We start from the raw sequence: 19395 nt of genomic DNA, 5'->3' as shown, positions 1-19395 counted from the left end.
GGTTGGTTACTATTTGCTTTTGTTTCTATTTTCAACATTCTTGGCTTGTTTGTGCAGCATTTGTGGATGATCCAGCAGCTCCTCCATTAGAGAAAGTCTTGAATTTTTGAGACAAATGACACAGCATAGATTTTAACATCAAGATCATTGGACTGTTGTATGGTGGAGGTCCGTTAATTCTATGGTTCTGCATAGGACACTCCACCACAACATTACCTCCAGCTGATTTCCACATCTTTACTAACCTATAATTTGGAAAGACTTGCACAAAACCCGATTATTTTACAGAAGCTTTCTCTAGGGTAGTTTCTGGTAAAGCTCAATTAAAGAAAACACTCCAGATTGAAATGGAATAGAAATAAATGTGAGAAGTTCACTGCAGCTGCACTTTCCTTTTATTCTGTTATAGATTATTAGAAACATAAAAACAAAAAGGTAGCTTCATAAGGATTTTCTTGCATTTCTTCTACTGTGGGATGCACGTCTCTAAACCCTTCCATCTTCCCTCCCCCAGCACAGCACAGAGGAGGCTGGCATTTTTCTGAAACAGTGCAGAGAGATGCACAAGGGCTCCCGGGAGGCTCATAAGGGTCCCAAAAGGGTTTTTAACAAATGGCTGTGCTACAAGTAGTATTCACCTCTGCTTGAAAGCAAGGTGCCCACAGTTCCCACTGGGAAAGACCTCTAGGGAGGTCCATTTCTGAAGCCCAGAGTAGCAAGGTCTTGTGAAAAAGCCCGCTGAGTAATTGCAATGGGGCAAACCAGTCCCTCTGGGCAAGGTGCCACCAAAGCTACCCATGCAAATGGGCTGTTATTCCACTGTCAGTACTGGACTGTGCACTGCTGTCTATTATAAAACTCTGATGGCAACTGCAGAGAAAGCAGCCTTCTGTTGCATTCTGCAGAGATACCAGCTTTGCTTCCTGAGTAGCCTAACCGGTTCTGCCTCACCATGGTGGAGCAGAGCATGAAAACTTATGGCAGCACTTGAGTGCAAATGTGATAAGCGGTTTAATGACTAACTGGGGAAACTCTGCAATGCTTGCGATAGGGCACAGGAAGAATATTTAAACTCCCCAAGTCTTTTCCAAGAAACCCTAGCTTAGCTGAACTGGGCACAGAATAAACATCATCTAATGCAGGGCTAACAACAATGCATGTGTTTACCCACGGGGAACCTGCTCAGAAAAACACATTACCTGTCCACATCTCCACATGCATCTTTTTAAAGCGTTCATTAAGCCAGTCCAAGGAAGATATCTTTTCTTACTTAGAACCATAGAATATCCTGAATCATAGAATCATAGAATCACAAGGTTGGAAATGACCTGCAAGATCATCTAGCCCAAGCACAATTGGAATTGAGAGGGGCCCACAAGGATCACTAAGTCCATCTCGTGGCTCCACACAGGACCACCCAAAAATCAGACCCTGTGTTTGAGAGTGCTGTCCAAACGTTCCTTGAACTCTGGCAGCTCAGGGCCGTGACCACTGCCCTGGGCAGCCAGTTCTATGCCCACTCCCCCTCAGTCTCCTCTGCTCTGGGCTTAAGAAACCAAGGGGTCTCAGCTGCTCCTCACACATCTTGCCCTACAGACCCTTCCCCATCTCTGTAGCCCTTCTTTGGATACTCTCTAATAGCTTTATGTCCATTTTATGTTGTGTGCCCAAAACTGCACAGTGAGACCACGCTAGCACTGAGTAGAGTGAGCGACTGCTCTCTTCCATCACTGTTTCCTCACAGAGATAACAGATCACCTCAGTTACTCATTGCCAGCCATCTCCTGACCATTGGCCAATCTAAGCTTATCCTTTATCTGCTTAGGGCTGTTCCTGTTCCTCTCTCTCCCCTAAATGCTCTCAGCTGGTATATTCCCAACTCACATGCTGAGGTGCTAAACCACACTGCATGAAAGAAGAGCAAGCTTGCCTCCACTTCTCCATGAGCAACACAAAAACTGTGCCAAGGTTTCCACTGCAATCTCAGGACCACTTCAGTGCTAAGTGAAAGCTGTGAAGGCAGCGTGGAATATCTGGAGAGTGCAGAGGACTCTGTCAAACGTTTCTAACCTGCCCAAAAGGCACAAGGGCTAGCACAGTATGGATATTCACTCTGTAGAAGACATCAAGCACAAGCCAATATAAATGCGGATGGAAGGCTGGGTGATATTTATGAACCATCTTCTGATGCTTGTCAGAGCACTTACAGAGACTGGAAAGTACCTCTCTTCAACAGCAGCAGATAGACTTGCTGATGTAGGGAGAAACTGCAAGACCTTGTGGTAGACATTAGAAGGACTTGAGGCAGAAAAATGGCCTGAAGTTCAAGCCACACTTAAGTCTTTGGGTATTCTCTTAGTCTTGATAATCACTTTTTTTTAACTTAAACTTTCCACTTTCTGTGTAACATTTCTCAAGAACAAAGTCACTGCAAACCTCAACCTAACCTGAAAAAAAAATAATTAGCAATTTAAACAAAACCATATCTAGTAAGTACACCAGCCTTCTTTTATTCCCAAAACAACCACTGAGCGTTCACTTCTGACTTAATGAATACAAATGTTAACTCAGAAGACCATTCCACTTTCTGAAAGAGGTCCGTGGATTGTCCCACTGTTATTTGAGAGTCAGAAAAATGATGAATAAAGTGCTCATTATTTAGAGAAAATACATTTTATTCTTTTAAGACAGTTTTATCAACAGGTGTTTTACTTTTAAAACGTATGTATCACTTCATATTTGACTCAGGTCTTAACATGTCACGGCAGACTCTTCACCATGCCTGCAAGCTGGGAGCAACTCATGGAATACTAACAATAATAATGCAAGGTGTAAGTATCTAAGGGGTGTTTTGTTTTGTCTTTCCTTAATTGCTACTGTTTTGCAGCCCACCTTTTGATGTGTCATGGACCACTGCTGGCTCATTTTGCCACAAATCGTTCAACACTATCTCTACTGCACTGAGAAACCTTTTGATCCTCAAGCAAGGTGAGAGAAAGCAAGACCAGGAATCCCCTTTGCCAGCCTCCTTTTCCAATTAACACTCCTCGCCCAGTCTCCTTCTCCAAACCATACAGTATAATTAAAAACACTACTGTGGAAAATGAAATGTGCTCTTGATGCAATGATGGCACTGCATGTGAAGTGGGTCAGAACAGGATTTTCAGAAGCAACTAAACGTTTGACAATTTTGAGAACTCTGCCTTTAATCTGTTTGAACCTCAGCTAGCCATCCACAAGCATCAGGTAATAATAATGATAAAACCCTGTCTCCCATGATCTACCCTTCCTTACACCTAGGGTTAAAGAAAGGTGAGTGGGGTATATTAAATGCTGGGTTTATCTGACTCAGGCATCATCTGATTTTGGCTGTCAACACACTTCAATCTCAGCACGCTGGCTTACAGGTCATCTCTACAAACAGTATTTCAGAAGCTGTGCAGGCCTCACTCACTCACTCACTCACTCACTCAGCAATAAACCTCCTAAAGACTGCAGGATGCTGGCATTTCCCTTTGATGACTCTCTTCTAAGAAGAATGCTTTTCCTGTATTTCTGATACAATATACAGTCTATAGATTTTAAGGAAAAAAAAACATGCACAGGGAGAGAAATCTCCAAGAGTTCTTTCCTCAGCCCTAGTGACACTAAGTTACACACTTAAATAAGGTTATACACACTGATATACTTCAAACAAGCACATAAACATTTCTTTTTTCTTCTCCCCTATACCAGGCATAATCGTTTGGAACTCCATTTCTTCAACAACACTTGCTGAAGTATCGATTAGTCTGTAGTTACTTCTCCCAGCTTACCTCATAGAAGAGCCCTTCAGGAAACTGCTGGAAGCACTGGGCACACACGAAGCACTGCTCGTGGTACAGCTCACCATTGCTGTTGACAATTTTCTCTGCTGGTGCAAAGCCCCCTCTGCAGCGCTCACAGATGGCATTTGCGAGTGCGTTTGCCATGTTGCTGTACAGAAACAAGAAACAGAAAGAAAATGAGCCCCAAAGGCAGCACAACTGATTCTGGTTCTCTATTTTTTTCCAAAGCCAATGGCATCGGCCTTATGCTAGGCTGCCCACTGAAAACTTTTCTATGAACTCAATGACTTGTGGTGCTCCCTTAGAAATAAAACTGTTGTTTCCCTCTGGCTCCAAACACTTTGGAAATAACAACCCCACAATGTGCTCTAATAACTACTGATTATTGTCACAGATGAATTTGCTGTCTCTTTATGATGAGAAAAGGCAGGTAATTCAAAGAACTAATATAAAAGTCGTGGAACACATTTGAATTACAGAAAATAAGGGCAAATGTTAGCAATAATTGAGGACTTCACACTAGAAAATATAAATGTTAATTCTGAAATAATTCATAATTCTAGAATATGAGAATTCTAGAATATGAGCATGTAACAACATTAATTCAAAAGCTATAAGCAAGCAATGTGGAAGAGTTTAAAATATTTTGTCTGGCAGATTACTGAAAACCACAGCAGGTAAACAATCAAATCTGTAAAATCACTTCAAGCCATATACAACTTGTAGAAATAATAGTTTAAAGTCATAGGATTTTTGGTTGGTTTGTTAGGGTTCATCTCCATAAAAGCAGATCATAGCACCCCAGCACCAGACCAAGGACAAGGAGAAGGTGGGAATGCTCCAGCTGCAGAGCTGGGGTGCTCCACCATGACCCAGGCACAGGGCAACACAAACTGGTGATGAAAAAAAAAAAAAAGAAAAGCTCAAAAAGCAATCTTGATTGCTTCTCAAAGGCATGTGACCATAGAATGAGTGCGGAAATATCAGGGGGATTGCAACTTCATTAGGATTGTGTTCACTTATGCAACAGTCAGTACAGCTGTCTTACACTTAAGGCTCTAGTACCAAAAAAGGGTCACTTTTTTGTCCTTTGCAAGTGCCTTCTTGCTAATACTTGGGTTCTCAAAGCTATGCCTTTCAGGGTCACTTCTCTGCCCTAATATCACTTGATAGCAGAGAGCAAATACAGGGCAATAGTCTAGTTTCATACAGTCTGACCACAACTGACAAAAGCACTGTCTGGACAATTACTGGGACATTATTTTACACACAGGCACAGATTTGGATATAGTAAAGAAATCTCCTGCTGCATTTGCCAGTGTGGAGCTCTAAGATGCCAAGACTTGCCCTCTGAGCGGATAACACCTCTTGGCTCCCTTCAGGCTTGACAGGAATTGAATTCAGTCCTTGCACAACATTCGAGTTAGCAAGTATACACCTACCACATAGCTCTAAAAGGAATGTGCTTTATCTATTGCTTACACTGTACCACAGAAGAGCCCTACGCAAGGTCACATCCGACCAGTTATTATTAGCTGTATCTTTTTTTTCTCTCTCAGGAGCACTTTGCAGAAGACAACTCTGCCATCAAAATACTCACTGTCCTTACAGCAAAACAGTGAGTGGCCAAATTTCACGAAGGAGGTCAGACTGAGGAACAGTCTATTTCACACTTAAGAGATCAACATATTGAGAAGCGGCAGTGATTGTATGTATAAAGTGTAGTTAAGCATACAGTTAGCCAATGGGCTACATGGATTACATATGTTTTCTGCAGGGGGAAAAAAGCCAGACACTTCACCCATCCTGAGTTAATCTGAATGAGCAGTAATCACAACATAAACCATGAGCCTCACCATCACCTCACCAGTTCCTGAGTATTAAGGATGTTAAACTTGTAAGTTATTTAATGCTAAGTGCTTTCAGAGAAAAAATGTAATCCAAGTAAAAACACGTATGTAAAAACAGTGATGCATGCAACAGTCCTCCATTAGTGAAACACTCTGCACGTTTGCCCAAAACAAGCAAACAATCTGAACTCAGAGACTACTTGGCAAATACCAACCCTGCTTCAAACCCCAATAAAAACTTCTGACGCAATTACTGATTAAGTTCACGGCACCAGCTCAAATTTTAGTTGATGATTACAACTGGCAACGTATCAAACACAGAACTGTGGTAAAGGCTGCCTTAGAGCATGGCTTACAGAGCCCAGACGGTAAAAAGCACAGCGACGGTATGCCAATAATGTCACTACAGTTACAGCCCAGAGCTGAACAGCGCGGACTTACAATTTTGCGTAGAAGTCACAAAACTCTTTGTAGAGTTTAATGTCACTGTGCCTACGCTGCAGTTTCGACACTGGTTTCTCGCCTTCATTTCCCGCCGAGTTGCAGGCATTGTGAGAGACCCTGTGAGAGATCTCTTCATCCTCTGGTATCGCGTAGGGGTGACCTCTATGCTGGAAGTCCATGTTTCTCTAGCTGCTATCACGGCTATATATATTCTGTGCTTATGTCGCGAGGGAGCTGGAGGCAAAGGCAGCAGAACAATGTGCCGGGCTTCCCCTTGTTCCCAAACGAAGTGACTGACTTTCAGCAGCTCTGTGTCATTGAGCCAGAGCTACCCAGCGCCCTGCCAGAGCTTCAAGTTAAAAGCTGGGCTGCGGAGGAGCACATTCCAGCACCGGGCTGTCATGCACACCCAGATGCTGGAAAGGGGCTTTGCTGCTGGCTGCCGATGGAGAAATCCTCTTGGGCCCGGAGAGCTGTTTTGTGAGCAACCTATGTGAGCCAACATGAACCTCAGCAAACTTGTCCACAGCTCCTGTCTGCTGAGGGGATGGAGGTGGATTCCAACACCGCTTTGTCATGACCTAACCAGCACGAAGAGGAGGCTTCTGTCATTAGGTAAATATTGTTTCATGCTTGGATATAATAAGTACACTGTAAAAATGCCCTTTAATGCTCCACTTATATCTTCTAAGTCATATACATTGCATTTATCTACAGGCATCTTCCTTCTTGTCAGCACTTCACAGAAAACATAGATACAGAGGGACAGTTTGTTTTCTGTTTTGCCTCACAGGCTGTTAACTGAAGTGGCAAGTATGCTATAATAGGCAGCAGATGAAGGAACTGAAATGGAGCCTGATTTTCAGCACTGTGCTGTGTTCAGAACAATCACTTAACACAAGGATGCCCCATATATTTAAATGCTGAAGTAAGAAAGCAAGACCAGGAAGAAAGAAGCAAGAGTGAAAATTAATCATTCCTTCACCACAGAAAGTCCTCCCAGTGTTGCAATTATTTTATAGTTACGCTCTCTTCAAAAATCTATCTTGCATTCCTTACTGGGAACGGTATCACCAGTTGCAGGTTTGTCCTCCTGCAAGCTCCACCTTGCTTGGGACAGGCAGCTTCCAGGAACATGTAACATCAAACAAAACCAAAAAGGGCTTCTGGAAAATAGTCCTGGGTAACTACCTTTTGCATGAAATGAACACAGCTTTGTTAGCAACTGATCAGGCAGCAAAGGCACATGCATTTTGTGCTCGTGACACACAGCATGCTGGTATCCAGAGAAGTTTCAGGGAGCAAAAGAAAGTGCAAAAGGACAGGAAGGCGGCTAGAGGGAACAAGCAGAGAAATCAGAAATAGAAGATAACAAAGGATGTGTCAGAAATCCCAGTCAAGGCTACTACTTGTTCATACACTTCCAGCACCTAAAAAAACTAAGAAATTCACTCTTGAGCCTTGAGTGAGCTCTGGACCACATGCCTCAGCACTGGCTGGAGTAACTGAGTGAGTGCCCAGCAGAGGACATGCTGCTCTCAGCACAAACCTTTGCTCACAAATCGCTGTCTTCCCATGGCCTGGCCAATGCAGTGCTACAGATTTTCTTCTGGAAAGCAAAACCAAATAAGCCAGATTTCAGAAATGGGTTTGCTCAGGGGTCTTCCTTTAACCCCCTTGGTGGCTTCCAAGCAAGCTGCTCCTGTGTGTCAGAAGACATCACGGCAGGTGGGGCCAAGGAAGCATGACCTGTGTGTTTATGCACCCGCAGGTCTCATTATCCATCTTAGAATCACTGAGAGCTGCAGGTTTTAACAGGCCAAGGAGGCTGGAGCTCAAGCCCTATATTTATCTGCTGTGGGACAAGCTCTAGAGGAAGCAGTGCTTGGGTCATAGCTACAGGCCATGATGTCCTTGCTGGAGCACCGCTGCAGGAAGCAGTGCTGGAGAGAAAGGCTTCTCCTCCTGCTGTAGCACCCATGTCTTCTGTGCTCACTGAGGTGCCTGCTGGCACAAGCAGACTTGTTCTGCAGACCTCTGGCACTGCTGCTAACGGAGTTACTCCTGACTCCTTCCCTGTGAGGGAATAAAAAAGCTTGCCAGGAGTTTAAAAAGGGCCTTCCGGCTACCAAAACAAAACACAGTTTCTACTGGGATAGTCTGGTAATCCACAAATGCAGAGTAGCTGATCATCCTTCTCTCTCTTTTTTTTTTGTCACTTTGCTGCTATGATCTACACCAGGCTAAGACCTTTTGTATCTTCACCAGTAGCTCAGCGTAACCCTAAGGTGTCATGGACCAGGGAGTGAGGAGTCATCAGGCCAGGAGGGGCTGCTGACATTCCCCAGAGCTGCATCAAGACCTACTTGCCTTGGTAGGGAGAGCAAGGAGAAGGTCAGTGTTGAATTGGAGGAGATAAGTAGGGAGGAAGGTGACAGAGTGGCTCCCATTGGTACATGGGGGGTCTCAGCAGATGCCAAAGCTGATGGCTGAGGTGACAACAAGAGAAAAAGGCAGAGAGAGGAGGGGAAGCATACCACTGCCGCTGTGAAAAACAGTAGGAAAATCAAATGTGCCTCTTTGTGGTTTCTCCGCTCCCACCAGGAAAAACTGCTTTCTCAGGAGAACTTTCCTGGCTGCCCACTGGTGCCAGTGGACAGGGACTCTTACAGAGAAGGCTGGGAGGCTGCAAGCCCTGCCGAGTGCCTTGCTCCATTCCCCAAATAGAAGTGCTCAGCAGTCACTGCTCCAAACAAGGTGCTTGGCAAAGGCAGCTGCTGCTTGGCAGTCTGCCCGGTGCCCCGAAATAACACTGCCGGCTGAGAGCAAACCTGCTGCATCACCACTGCTTTCAGGAAGCTAAGCACCCCGTCGGGATGGATAAGCAAACAGAACGCAGCCCTCCCTTTCCCACAGAGGTAGGGGTGATTTCACTTTAACTGTAGCATGCAAAATGCAGAACAACTAGAGGAGAAGCTTTGCCATTAAACCAGCATGAATCTGGAGTGCCACATGCTGATTTCTGCACTGACCTTTTAAGTGCTAATTGGTCTTTTATGTCTTCTTTACTGACATTGAAAACACTCCTGGGTTCTGCTTGTTGTAATTGTTCATCTCTACAAGCAATTGGAAATAAGGAGTAAATCTTTTCCATAACGAAGACGTACACAATATGTAGGCTTTTCATGTGCCCAGCACTGCTCTGCTTCTGTTGAAAAGGATGGCAAACCACCTTGAAACCACTGCAATAAAAACCAGGTGAATTCCAAGCGGTCCTGAAAGTTTCATCATTTGGCATTAGCCACAGAAAGCATGATTAAGCTTCTGTGGTGGGAGTTTAAGCAGGGCAAACAAAAAGACAACTCTATCTGTTGCAAATACTTCAGTATAAACGTATTCCAGTATAAACATGTCCAAAATATGCTTTGGTCTCTGCAAGTGGAGAAGGTTCACATTCCATCTCTTCATAAGGAAATGAACACGACTGGAGTAATCAGGTATGCAGCACCTTCCCACACAGCTTTTTTCATCAGCCATACAAGCACAGTGGGAAATTAGTCTCTAACAGGGTTCATAGAAAGGGAGAGCAATATTTAGTTGTAGTAATTTTCTGTTGCATTAAATATTAAAAACAAAAAAACCCAACCAAACAAAAAAAACCAGCCTACAGTATTGTCTTCCTGCTAATTGCAAACATTACCAAATGAAGCCACGATTTGTGTAAAATGATTTCTAATGAGCACAGATATTTGATCCTTTTTGAAAGGGCCATTTCTTCCGTTGCTACTATTTTTGCATCTTATACAGAGATAAAAACAAAACAAAAAGGCCAAGTGTTACACAGGTGCACTAGAAAATCTGTGCTACAAGAGACATGGCATCCGATCACAGTCATTTTTACCATATGCCTACTGTGTAGTTAACTGTATGGGTACTTCTCTGGGCTAAATGTACTGTACCCAAACTCTTCCAACTCAATAAATTTTAAAGATGCATTTACAACAATGCATTTCATATAATATAATTTCTATCCTCTTGCCTAACGAATGAATAATAAAAAAGAAACCCACTCTAAAATGAATTTTCATCAACAAGGAGACAATATCAGGCCCAGTAAGCTTGAAAGAATATTTCTATTTGAATGTAAACAGATTCAGAACACCAACTTCATATACTTCTAACATTGAAAGCGTTTGGGCAGGATAACACTTAAACCTTTGGAAATCAAAGCAGTAGAAAGCAAAGTGAAAGAGAATTGAGAGCAGTCAGACAATTGCAACCAAATTACAATTAAGTGTTCGTGTGCTCCTCCTCCCTTGCTTAAGGAACAAATTCAAAGTCCAAATACATAAAAATGTACAAGGTTGATCTTTGCATCTCCTGACATTTCAAACCTTAGGAAATCTCTCAAAAATAACATTTTCCTGGCACTAATATTCAGTTCATGTCCCCTGCTACTGAAATACACTACAAACACATCCCTGAATCCTTCAAGTAAAGGGAGATATCAATCTTTGCTCCTGCCCTCACTGTCCACCTGCACCGGCTGGTACCAATGCTTTCACAAACCGAGCCCTCTGACCTGAACAGCTCACCCAAGAGCTATAATTAATTCCTTGACTAAAAGTAACATCCAGCCTGCCAGGAAAGACTTCCACGATGTCCACAAAGTTCCTTATAGGGCTGAGATGACAGCCAGCAGCAGACTTTTTGGCTGTAAATGATGCTCTTATTATAGCAATGTCTGCACTGGAGACAACATGCTAAGGACTGACCTTCAGCCTGGGTGCTGAGGGACAGCACTTGCTTGTCTCCCAGATCCTTCTCAATACTGCCACTAATCTGCACCTTCAGAAGAATTTTTTCACCTTCACTAAGTCTGCTTTTCTAGTCTCAGGTTTGTAACGATGAAGTTTTTCACTTCCTGAATTAAACAATTTGTTTGGGGTAGAAGGCAGCACGTGGTAAAGGAAACGTCTTTTCAGCTCTTCCTCTTTTAATTCGCTTCACTCACAAATTAAATTGCAATTGTGAGTCATTCTGGGGTTTGGTTTCCCATTTTTTTCTTCACATGTTCACTGCAGTTTCACCCAGCTTTAAAACCAGCAAGAGGGAAGGCAGCTAAGCCATCTTCAGTTACTACAGCAAAATTAAGCACTGGCACTAACATTCAACAGATGAAAGAGAATAATCAGAAGCAATTTGTGTTCCTAAGAGTCATGCATGAGTCATATATTGAGAAATAAAGCTAATCCAAAATAGCAGTACCCTTATACTCCATTACGACAGTCACAAAATTTTGTGTAACGCAAAGCAAGGGTCTTCATCCTGTATTTTATTAGCTATTGGGTATGGGTCTCACACATTTCAAGTAAGCACAAAGGAATTCCAGTAACAGTTACTGAAGCAACACTTGCCAAGCATTTTCCAATCCAAAGGCTTAGTTGCAAGATTAAAAAAAATGTTTGTAATTAAATTTTCACCCCAACAGTTGACAGATCCTAAGTGAGTGAAGCAGGACTGAATGAATCCAACACACACTTGTGATACCAGAAGCAACTTTGTGAGGAAAAATGGAAGAAGTTCACATTTACCAGGCTTATCTGAGGGAGCGAAGCTGGGGTTCACTGGGCAATCTGCTCAGCAGAATAAAAGGGAATGGAGAGTGCAGGCAGGGCTTTTTGCTTTGAATCAGGGGGCTCAAGCCCTACCAAACCTCCTTCCTCTTTGCTACATGACACTGAAGGTGTGGGTATAGTGTGAGGATTAGCTTAAAAAGGGAATGCTGTCTAAAAGTAAGCAACTGCTTGTACACTTCAGGCAAAATTCCTAACTTGCAGCTAGGTTGCTACCGGAGCTACACCAAGGCTGCAGTGCTGGCATGCACCTTATGAAAAGAAGATGACATGTAAGGAACAGCTTGTTAAAGATATTAGAAACATAATGTATGCTTCAGTCTTTGAAGCCATCAAGGAAGAATGTACAAAACAACATACCAAAAGCCGAACATCACGTGAAACAAAAAGCTTGAAATGCAAACTTTCCGTACGGAAAAAGAGCAGAATAAGCAAGGGCAGTTTTGAGTCACTACTCCAAGTGGGTAACATTTTTCTAATAGCTGCATAGGAACAGAGTTCAAGAGCACAGTGTGCATGGACTTTACTGGCTAGAAAAGACAACAGCTTCACCTTCATCCTTACATTCCTTGCTGGAAGAGCTGAATCTCTTGGATCTTTTATTTAGAAGGGCACAACTGAGAAATACTGCCAGGTATCACTGGCTTTCTGCCAATTTGTTACTTTCTTTTTATTTTTTATGAGGCTAATAGCTAAAAACTTTTAATTAATTTTTTTCTAGCTCTATCACGACCAGAGCATGCAGAAAAAGCAGGAAAACTACAAGGAAATATCACAAAAATCATGAAGCAAGTCCCTTTCGTTGGCTCCTGTCAATGTTATGATGCTTCATCTTGTTCATATTAAGGATGAATCTCAAAGCAACATACAGTCTCATGGCACAGCTGAGTAGCATCATCTAAAACCACTGCTCACAGGACAATATGTATAAAATCATTACTTCAGAATGCTGTCAAGAGCTACCTAAACCCAGAACTTTCTACAAAGATGGCAGATACAAAGATGAAAAATGACCAGTGCCTGCACCTCCTATGACAAAATGAGCAAACAAAAAATGAATGACGTGCACTGTGGCACTGGATAACGCACACCAAAATTCAGAGCATCGCTTGCATTTGGGAAGCACCCTGAGATTCCTGGGTGTGAGGTGAGAGTAGAGGAGCTAGGAGATGGAAAAGCATCAGAGAGTCACAGAGTCTCTGGGGAGCCTTGGAGCCACCGCTGGCTGCGAGCTGGGATTACTACCCAGGGAAGCCCCATAAAAGGCCTGCTCTCTTCTCTGTCTCCTGCACTTGGGCACTGTTAGAGCTGCTTCTGCATCTGGAGAGCATCATGGAACAGCATATGGGTCCCTCGAGGACACCCGTCAGCCTGGCATGTGGAACAGCTGAGAGACACCGGAAGAGAAAAACAGGAGAGAAAACCAGTACTACACCCTTTTCAAGCTTGTTCTCCCCAGCGCCTGCAGACTGGCTGTTTAATAGATTGTGACGTCTACACATTAGCTTTCACAACTTAGCCTCTCCTCTGCAGAGTATTTCCATGCGTAAATTCAGTCCAGTGTGACGGACTTCATTCAAAGGAGAACTAAATTACAATGAAGAACAATAAGCAATCATGTTATATTTTCTGGAAAGAATGTTTGATAAGATGCTATCAAAACAGATGAAATCAAATGCAAAAAAAAAAACAACCCCAAAACTACAATTTATACTTCCCCATATAATGCTCTCAGAGCAACAAAGATCCTAGTTGCTATCATCACTGAAGCTCAACAGATTTGCGGAAATTGCTGACTGTTACAATGAAGCAAACGTAGGAGCAGCAGTAGTTTCTGTCACGCAGGCATTTACCTCCAGTCATTTGGAGTCACAGGAGGTTATAGCCAGGGTGAGCAAGTCAAGCAAAACTGCGTTGGAGTTATTATGCAATCTGAAAGACAAGGGGTGAGCAAGAAGGCAAGAGAAATAGGGTGTGTTTGGTGTGCGTTATTTTAACCCCTGAAGTAATGAAATGAAAAGCACAAATGAAAAGCACGGCCTCCAGTCATTTGGATATCTCACAAGCTCTAAGTGTGGAAGTATGAAAATGGAACCGTGAAACACATTTTTGCTGGCTGGAAGTTACTATAATTAATAGCAACAAAAACTCAATGCTACCATTTACATGGACAAGTACTCTTCTCAATTAGAGCATCTAGCGGATGAGCCAAAGCGTTTTTTTAATCAGGATTTCCAAAGCATCTGCTTCAGATTGATATTTTCAGGTCCCAGTTGTATTACTCCAGCAGTTTCTAACCACCACAGTGATGAACTGCATTTTTTTTTTTGCGACTGAACATTTATTTTCAAGCTTTTGATGATTTAACAAATTGGATTTTTTTCCCTTTTTTCTTTCTTTTTTTTTTTTCTTTTTTTTTTTTTTTTAAACAACATACTGAAATATTACTGCTTTACTCACTAATACTGGCACTACAAGGAAGCTGAACTGAATGATAGAATCATTAAGGTTGGAAAGGACCTCTAACATCATCCAGTCCAACCACCAGCCCACCCCCACCATGCTCACTGACCACATCCCTCGGTGCCACATCCACATGGTTCCTGAACACCCCCAGGGATGGTCACTCCACCCCCTCCTTGGGCAGCCTGCACCACTGCCTCCCCACTCCTTCTGAGAAGAAATGCATCTGAACTCCACACTTCTCATTCTATCACTGTTCCCTAGGCGAAGATGCTGACCCTCACTGTGCCACAATTTCCTTTCAGGTCATTGTAGAGACCAATGAGATCTCTCTGAGCCTCCTCTTCTCCAGACTAAACAATTTCAGTTCCCCCAGCTGCTCCCCATAAGACTTGTGTTCCAGACTCTCCACAGCTCTGTTGCCCTTCTCTGGACATACTTCAGGGCCTCACTGTCTTTCTTGCAGTGAGAGGCCCAGAACTGAACACAGTACCTGAGGTGCAGCCTCACCAGAGCTGAGGACAATCACCTCCCTGCTCTAGCCGACAATACTAATTCTGATACAAGCCAGGATGCCACTGGCCTTCTTGGTTACCTGGGCACACTGCTGGTTCATAATCAGCCAGTTGTCAACTAACACCCCCAGACCCTTCTCCTCTGCACAGCATTCTAGCCACTGTGCCCCAAGCCTGTAGCGATGCCTGGGGTTGTTGGACCAAAATGCAAGACCCATCACTGGGACTTGTTGAACTTCATCCAATTGGTCTCAGTCCACAGATCCAACCTGTCCAGTTTCCTCTGAAGGGTCTTCCTAACCCCAGACAGATCACTGCTTTCCCCCAGCTTGGCAAACTCACTGAAATCACACTCAATCTCCTTGTCCAGATCACCAATAAACATATAATTGGACCAGCCCCAATATCAACCCTAGGGGAACATCATCTGTGACTGATCACCATCTGCATTTAAGACCATTCACCACCACTCTCTGGGCTCAGCCTTCCAGCCAGTTCTTTACTCTGCAGAAAGAGGTTAAGTAAATGTTAACATTTGTGATGCTATTAAGAAATGTTGTCAGTGCAAATTAAATTAAGCAGGTTTCCAGTTACAGTTCTGTTCTTTCTGACTTCAGGGACAGGAGGTCATTGGGCAGGACATGTGGCTGAAACACCTGCACCAATTTGCTGTCTATTACATGTAGGCTCTTGATGGCAGGCTGAGGAGACTACTGAGCTTGCACAACTCCTAGAATCTCAAAAGGCAAGGGAGACACTCGGCCCTACCACACTGCCATTATCTGGCAGCTGGGGGGAGTATTCATGTATTTCTTTTTATTCTCACCTACTTTTATTCTCTCTGAGCTTTGCAGCACAGAGTTTATCCCCCCAAGGCTGAGTGGGGTGTAAGAATGTGCTTATGTTTCCCATTTCATCTGCGAGGGAGCCTTTGTGCATGGAATTTTGGGGCACGTCCACGTGCCTGGAGCCAATGTGTGCAGGAGGCTGAACTGCCCTAGCAGGAAGTCAGAGTTGCCAATTCAGAAACAGCAACCTACTTGCACATATGTACCCATCAGCTTCAGTGGTAGAGCACAAAGGGGCAGAAACTTTAACGCTGCTAATGTAGAGAGTATCTACTGAGCTTTCTGCATAGGAGAACAGAGCAGTGAACTGTTTGGGTAACTAACAATCACTGAGTGAAGCTTGCCAAAGATTATTTGCAGCTGACGCTGAATTTCACTGTTAAAAACATGAGACCAAGCTCTTCTAAAGTCATTTACACTTTCAATTGTATTTGAATTTGATGAAACTTATTATAAGCATAAGTATTAAAAAGAGAACTGCCCCTGCTTTTCCCAATGCCTTGAATTCCACTGTGGAATACGGTATCATTTTTTTCAGAAGAATCATTATGTATTTTGCAAAGAGCATGAGAATAGAAGTGGGACATGCAAAAATAGTGAACATGCTGCTTCTGTTAAGTGACTCCTAATGATTAATGATAAATGTATGCTTACAATTTCCTTTGCATCCTGTTTGCTGAGAAAAGAAAGAGTAGCTCAGCACAGTTAGGGAATTTTTTGAACACCATTTCTAATGACAGAGCAAGACAAGATTTATCAGCGATGTCTTTTATTTTAATTCACCACATTAATATAGCTGGAATAGAATAAGCCTATCCCTCAGTTCAGAAAAATGTATCAATAATAATTTAAAAAGCAGCTGATTTCCCAGCTTGCACACAGTTCAGTAAGTGTTCAGTAATTCTGTTCCATCTCTCAGAGATCTGCCCTGCCCTACCTCACTGATCTGGGAGCTGCTATTTATGGCTGTCAGTGGCTTTCCTTGAAATGGCCTCACTCTCCTCCACAGGGTTGACTGGAGCTCGCCAGCCCCCTCAGGACCCACAGATATCCAACACTGCATGAATGCCCCTCGAGATGATCTGGCACCTACGTTCAGCACATGGTTGGAAAGACTCTGTGAAGTGTAAAAATTTATTTTTCAGCTTTTAATGTAAACTACAGAACTTAACGGTAAGAGCCCAGCTATACCGCCATGGTCCTTCCTGGAAAAGACTGAGGGAAATGTGCTCAGAGACTGACTCATCATAAACTAAATAGCAGATCTGAGAGACAATGATGGGGTCAAACCTTTGGCTGAAGCAACACGAATGGACACAGATGCTGAGGATCAGCTTCCTGTTATGGAGCTCAGAATCTCACAGCACACAGCCTAGCATGAAGTTATGTTGACATGAGAACCTATTTTTATGCTGTAAAGAAAAACTGTTTCAAGAAACTTAGGTTCTTGGAAATGTAGTACATAAGCACTGTACATGTTTAGGAGATTGAGCACATTGCTTTCCAGCCCAGTGCAAGAGCACAGCACCCTAAGTATGGGAAACCCTAAGGAAATGACCAAGTCAAGTACATTTTTTGGCCCAGGATTAGAAAAATACAGTAGTTTAACTGAGAAAGAAGTTTACAGTACTCTGCTCCTGAGGGCTGATATTATGTAGAACATCTGGATTCATGTTCACACAATATTCAAAGGAGACAGAAGAAAGAGCTGCAGGGAGAAAATACAGGAGGGCATGACAAAGCCAATGAGGATGGCAAGCTATATTTAGCAGACATGAAAGAAACCTCTTGTCTTTCTTGTGGACTCTAGATACTCCCAAAACATGTGCTAAGGACAGGCATCCTTGTCGCTGGGGAGGGAGGAACACATGATAAAAGCCAGAGGTTTCCAGTGTTAGAAAATCAAAGGACTATTTCTCTTCACTCCAATTGCTCCTGGCCCTGTTGTTATGGCATTATTTTATAGTTACAATAGCACAGCCTTCTGTTGAGGAGAATGCAGCAGAAATCATAAAATAAGGCTACCTGGCAACACGGACTGAAATAGAACAAAAAACAGGTTAGGAGGGAGCAAGGTCTACTTTGACTAAGCACCCACTGCTCAAGATAGAGACAAGCACAATAGGGCTCTGGTCCTCTGCAAGTGCTCTGCCCTGACCTGATTCACCAGTACCCCGATTTGCCATTTCCTCTGCTTGCATTTTATTTTGCAAGATCGATCCTTGTCTCATATTGCTTGTCTTGAACCGGAAGAGGCTCAGGAAAGGATCAAACCACTCAGATTCATACTGGTGCAGGCAACATATTCCCACCCACAAATGGGTCCCACCTTTGCGTGCATAGAGCAGGCTGCTGTATGCAAGAGAAACACCATGGCTTATTTTCATATACAAGCTGTAAAAAGCAGTTTTCACTTCCCTAATAAGATATATTCTTCCTCACAGCTAGTGTTGCATAAAGGAAACTAAACAAAATATAGCCAAGAGACTGTGCGCATCTTTATCTACTAAGTGTGATTATTCTATAATCATATGAGTATACTATCAATCAGTGCTATTAAAAGCCCATCTAAGAAATTCATTTAGAATTAATACTCAAAATGGATGTTAAGCACACCTAACAAAAAAAAGAACAAATCTCTGAAAGCCTGTCTCTCTGGAATTGGTAATGAAAGTGCAGTAACAAAACCCACATAAGTTACACACTCCTCCAATGCAATGCAGAAATATCCACAATGAAAAATACTCTAAAAATAAAACCAAAGAAAAGGCAGTGGGGCGTAGGAAGTGCTTCCTCTCCAACGACGCTTCTGTTAGCATTTACACAAGAATATTTTCCGGGGAGCCTGACGTGGAAACAGGTTGCTTTTACGCTAAGCATACTGAGAAAAAATAAATTCAGCATTTTTACATTTCGCATGTGTATCTGCACTTGCTCATGTTACACACAACCCTCTTCTCCTTCTGCTCTGAGCAGAGGCTCTTAGAAAACCCCACACAGGCTCAGGAGGCCATAGCACCAGGAAGATGGCCACAGCCACCAACTGCTGCTTGCCCTCCCTCCCTATGGCTGGGCCCAGTGGCTCGGTTGCATTCTGTACCTTCAGCCCCATCCCTGAAGAACACCTCTGTGACCTGGGTGACAGCCTGACTTTCCCTAGTATTCCATCCCTGCCCTGGGGGGCTCAACTGCCCTTGCTCTGGATGGCAAAAAAAAACAATCCTAAATCAGCAACGCTGCAAGGCTGTGGCAAGCTGCTGGCTTGGCAAAGAGGAGGCAGAGGTGCCACCATCAGCTGGCAGCTACCCATCCCACACGCAGAAGGCAGTCACGCTGCCACATGGTCCCTGCATGCTTCCTATATCCCTCTTGCTACGTCCTCCTGTGCTTCAGGACTGCACACGTGCAGTGTAGTCGTGCCGGCATTGCGCCTGCTGGCAGCCCCGGCCCTGCCCCTGGTTCCGCACTCACCTCAGCTTCTCCTCCTGCGACACAGGCAGCCCCACGCTATCCGGGCGATCCCGTCTCCTCCTGTACAGACCTGACTGTGACAGCTCCTTCAGCTGCAGGGCTGTCATATTTCTCTACCTAGAGCTTTTGTGTTGTTGTTGGGGGGGTGTTTTGGCTTTGGGTTGTCTTCCTCCCCTCCAGATGAGCCTGCTTGCCAAGACGCCCGGAGAGAAGAGGCTCGGCGTCTGCACACCTGCGCTGCCGGAGCCGCGAACCTCTGCAGGCAGGCAGCCGCCTCTGGCTTCCTGTTCCTCATAGGTACACACCCTCCTGCAGGGCACCACGTTTCCTTTATCGCTTGA

At 43.7% G+C, this 19395-nt stretch overlaps 1 protein-coding gene and 1 long non-coding RNA gene across 12 annotated transcripts in view; one reads left to right on the top strand and one right to left on the bottom strand.

The window, feature by feature from the left end:
• The window catches only part of LIMS1 (LIM zinc finger domain containing 1), a 66436-nt gene that overhangs the window by 12680 nt on the left and 34361 nt on the right, over positions 1–19395 (bottom strand). For 6 of the 10 annotated variants that reach the window (XM_048936030.1, XM_048936039.1, XM_048936048.1 and 3 more), the window contains exon 2: positions 3816–3975. In XM_048936030.1, coding sequence (XP_048791987.1) covers positions 3816–3975 — 160 coding nt within the window. Of the gene's footprint in view, positions 1–3815; positions 3976–6118; positions 6346–19054; positions 19330–19395 lie in introns of those variants that run through there. The other 4 variants (XM_048935994.1, XM_048935987.1, XM_048936003.1 and 1 more) reach the window with 3 other exon arrangements.
• On the top strand, positions 6550–13450 carry LOC125689198 (uncharacterized). Of its 2 annotated transcripts, none has more exons than XR_007375115.1 (2): positions 6550–6736; positions 12479–13450. It is a non-coding gene; the product is annotated as an uncharacterized LOC125689198 (long non-coding RNA). The 2 variants fall into 2 exon arrangements; XR_007375113.1 differs by having other exon boundaries at positions 6550–9039.

The sequence above is a fragment of the Lagopus muta genome, chromosome 1, assembly GCF_023343835.1.
Source record: "Lagopus muta isolate bLagMut1 chromosome 1, bLagMut1 primary, whole genome shotgun sequence".
In the NCBI taxonomy this organism is placed as follows: Eukaryota; Metazoa; Chordata; class Aves; order Galliformes; family Phasianidae; genus Lagopus; species Lagopus muta.
This window is presented reverse-complemented; position numbering and strand designations above follow the sequence as displayed.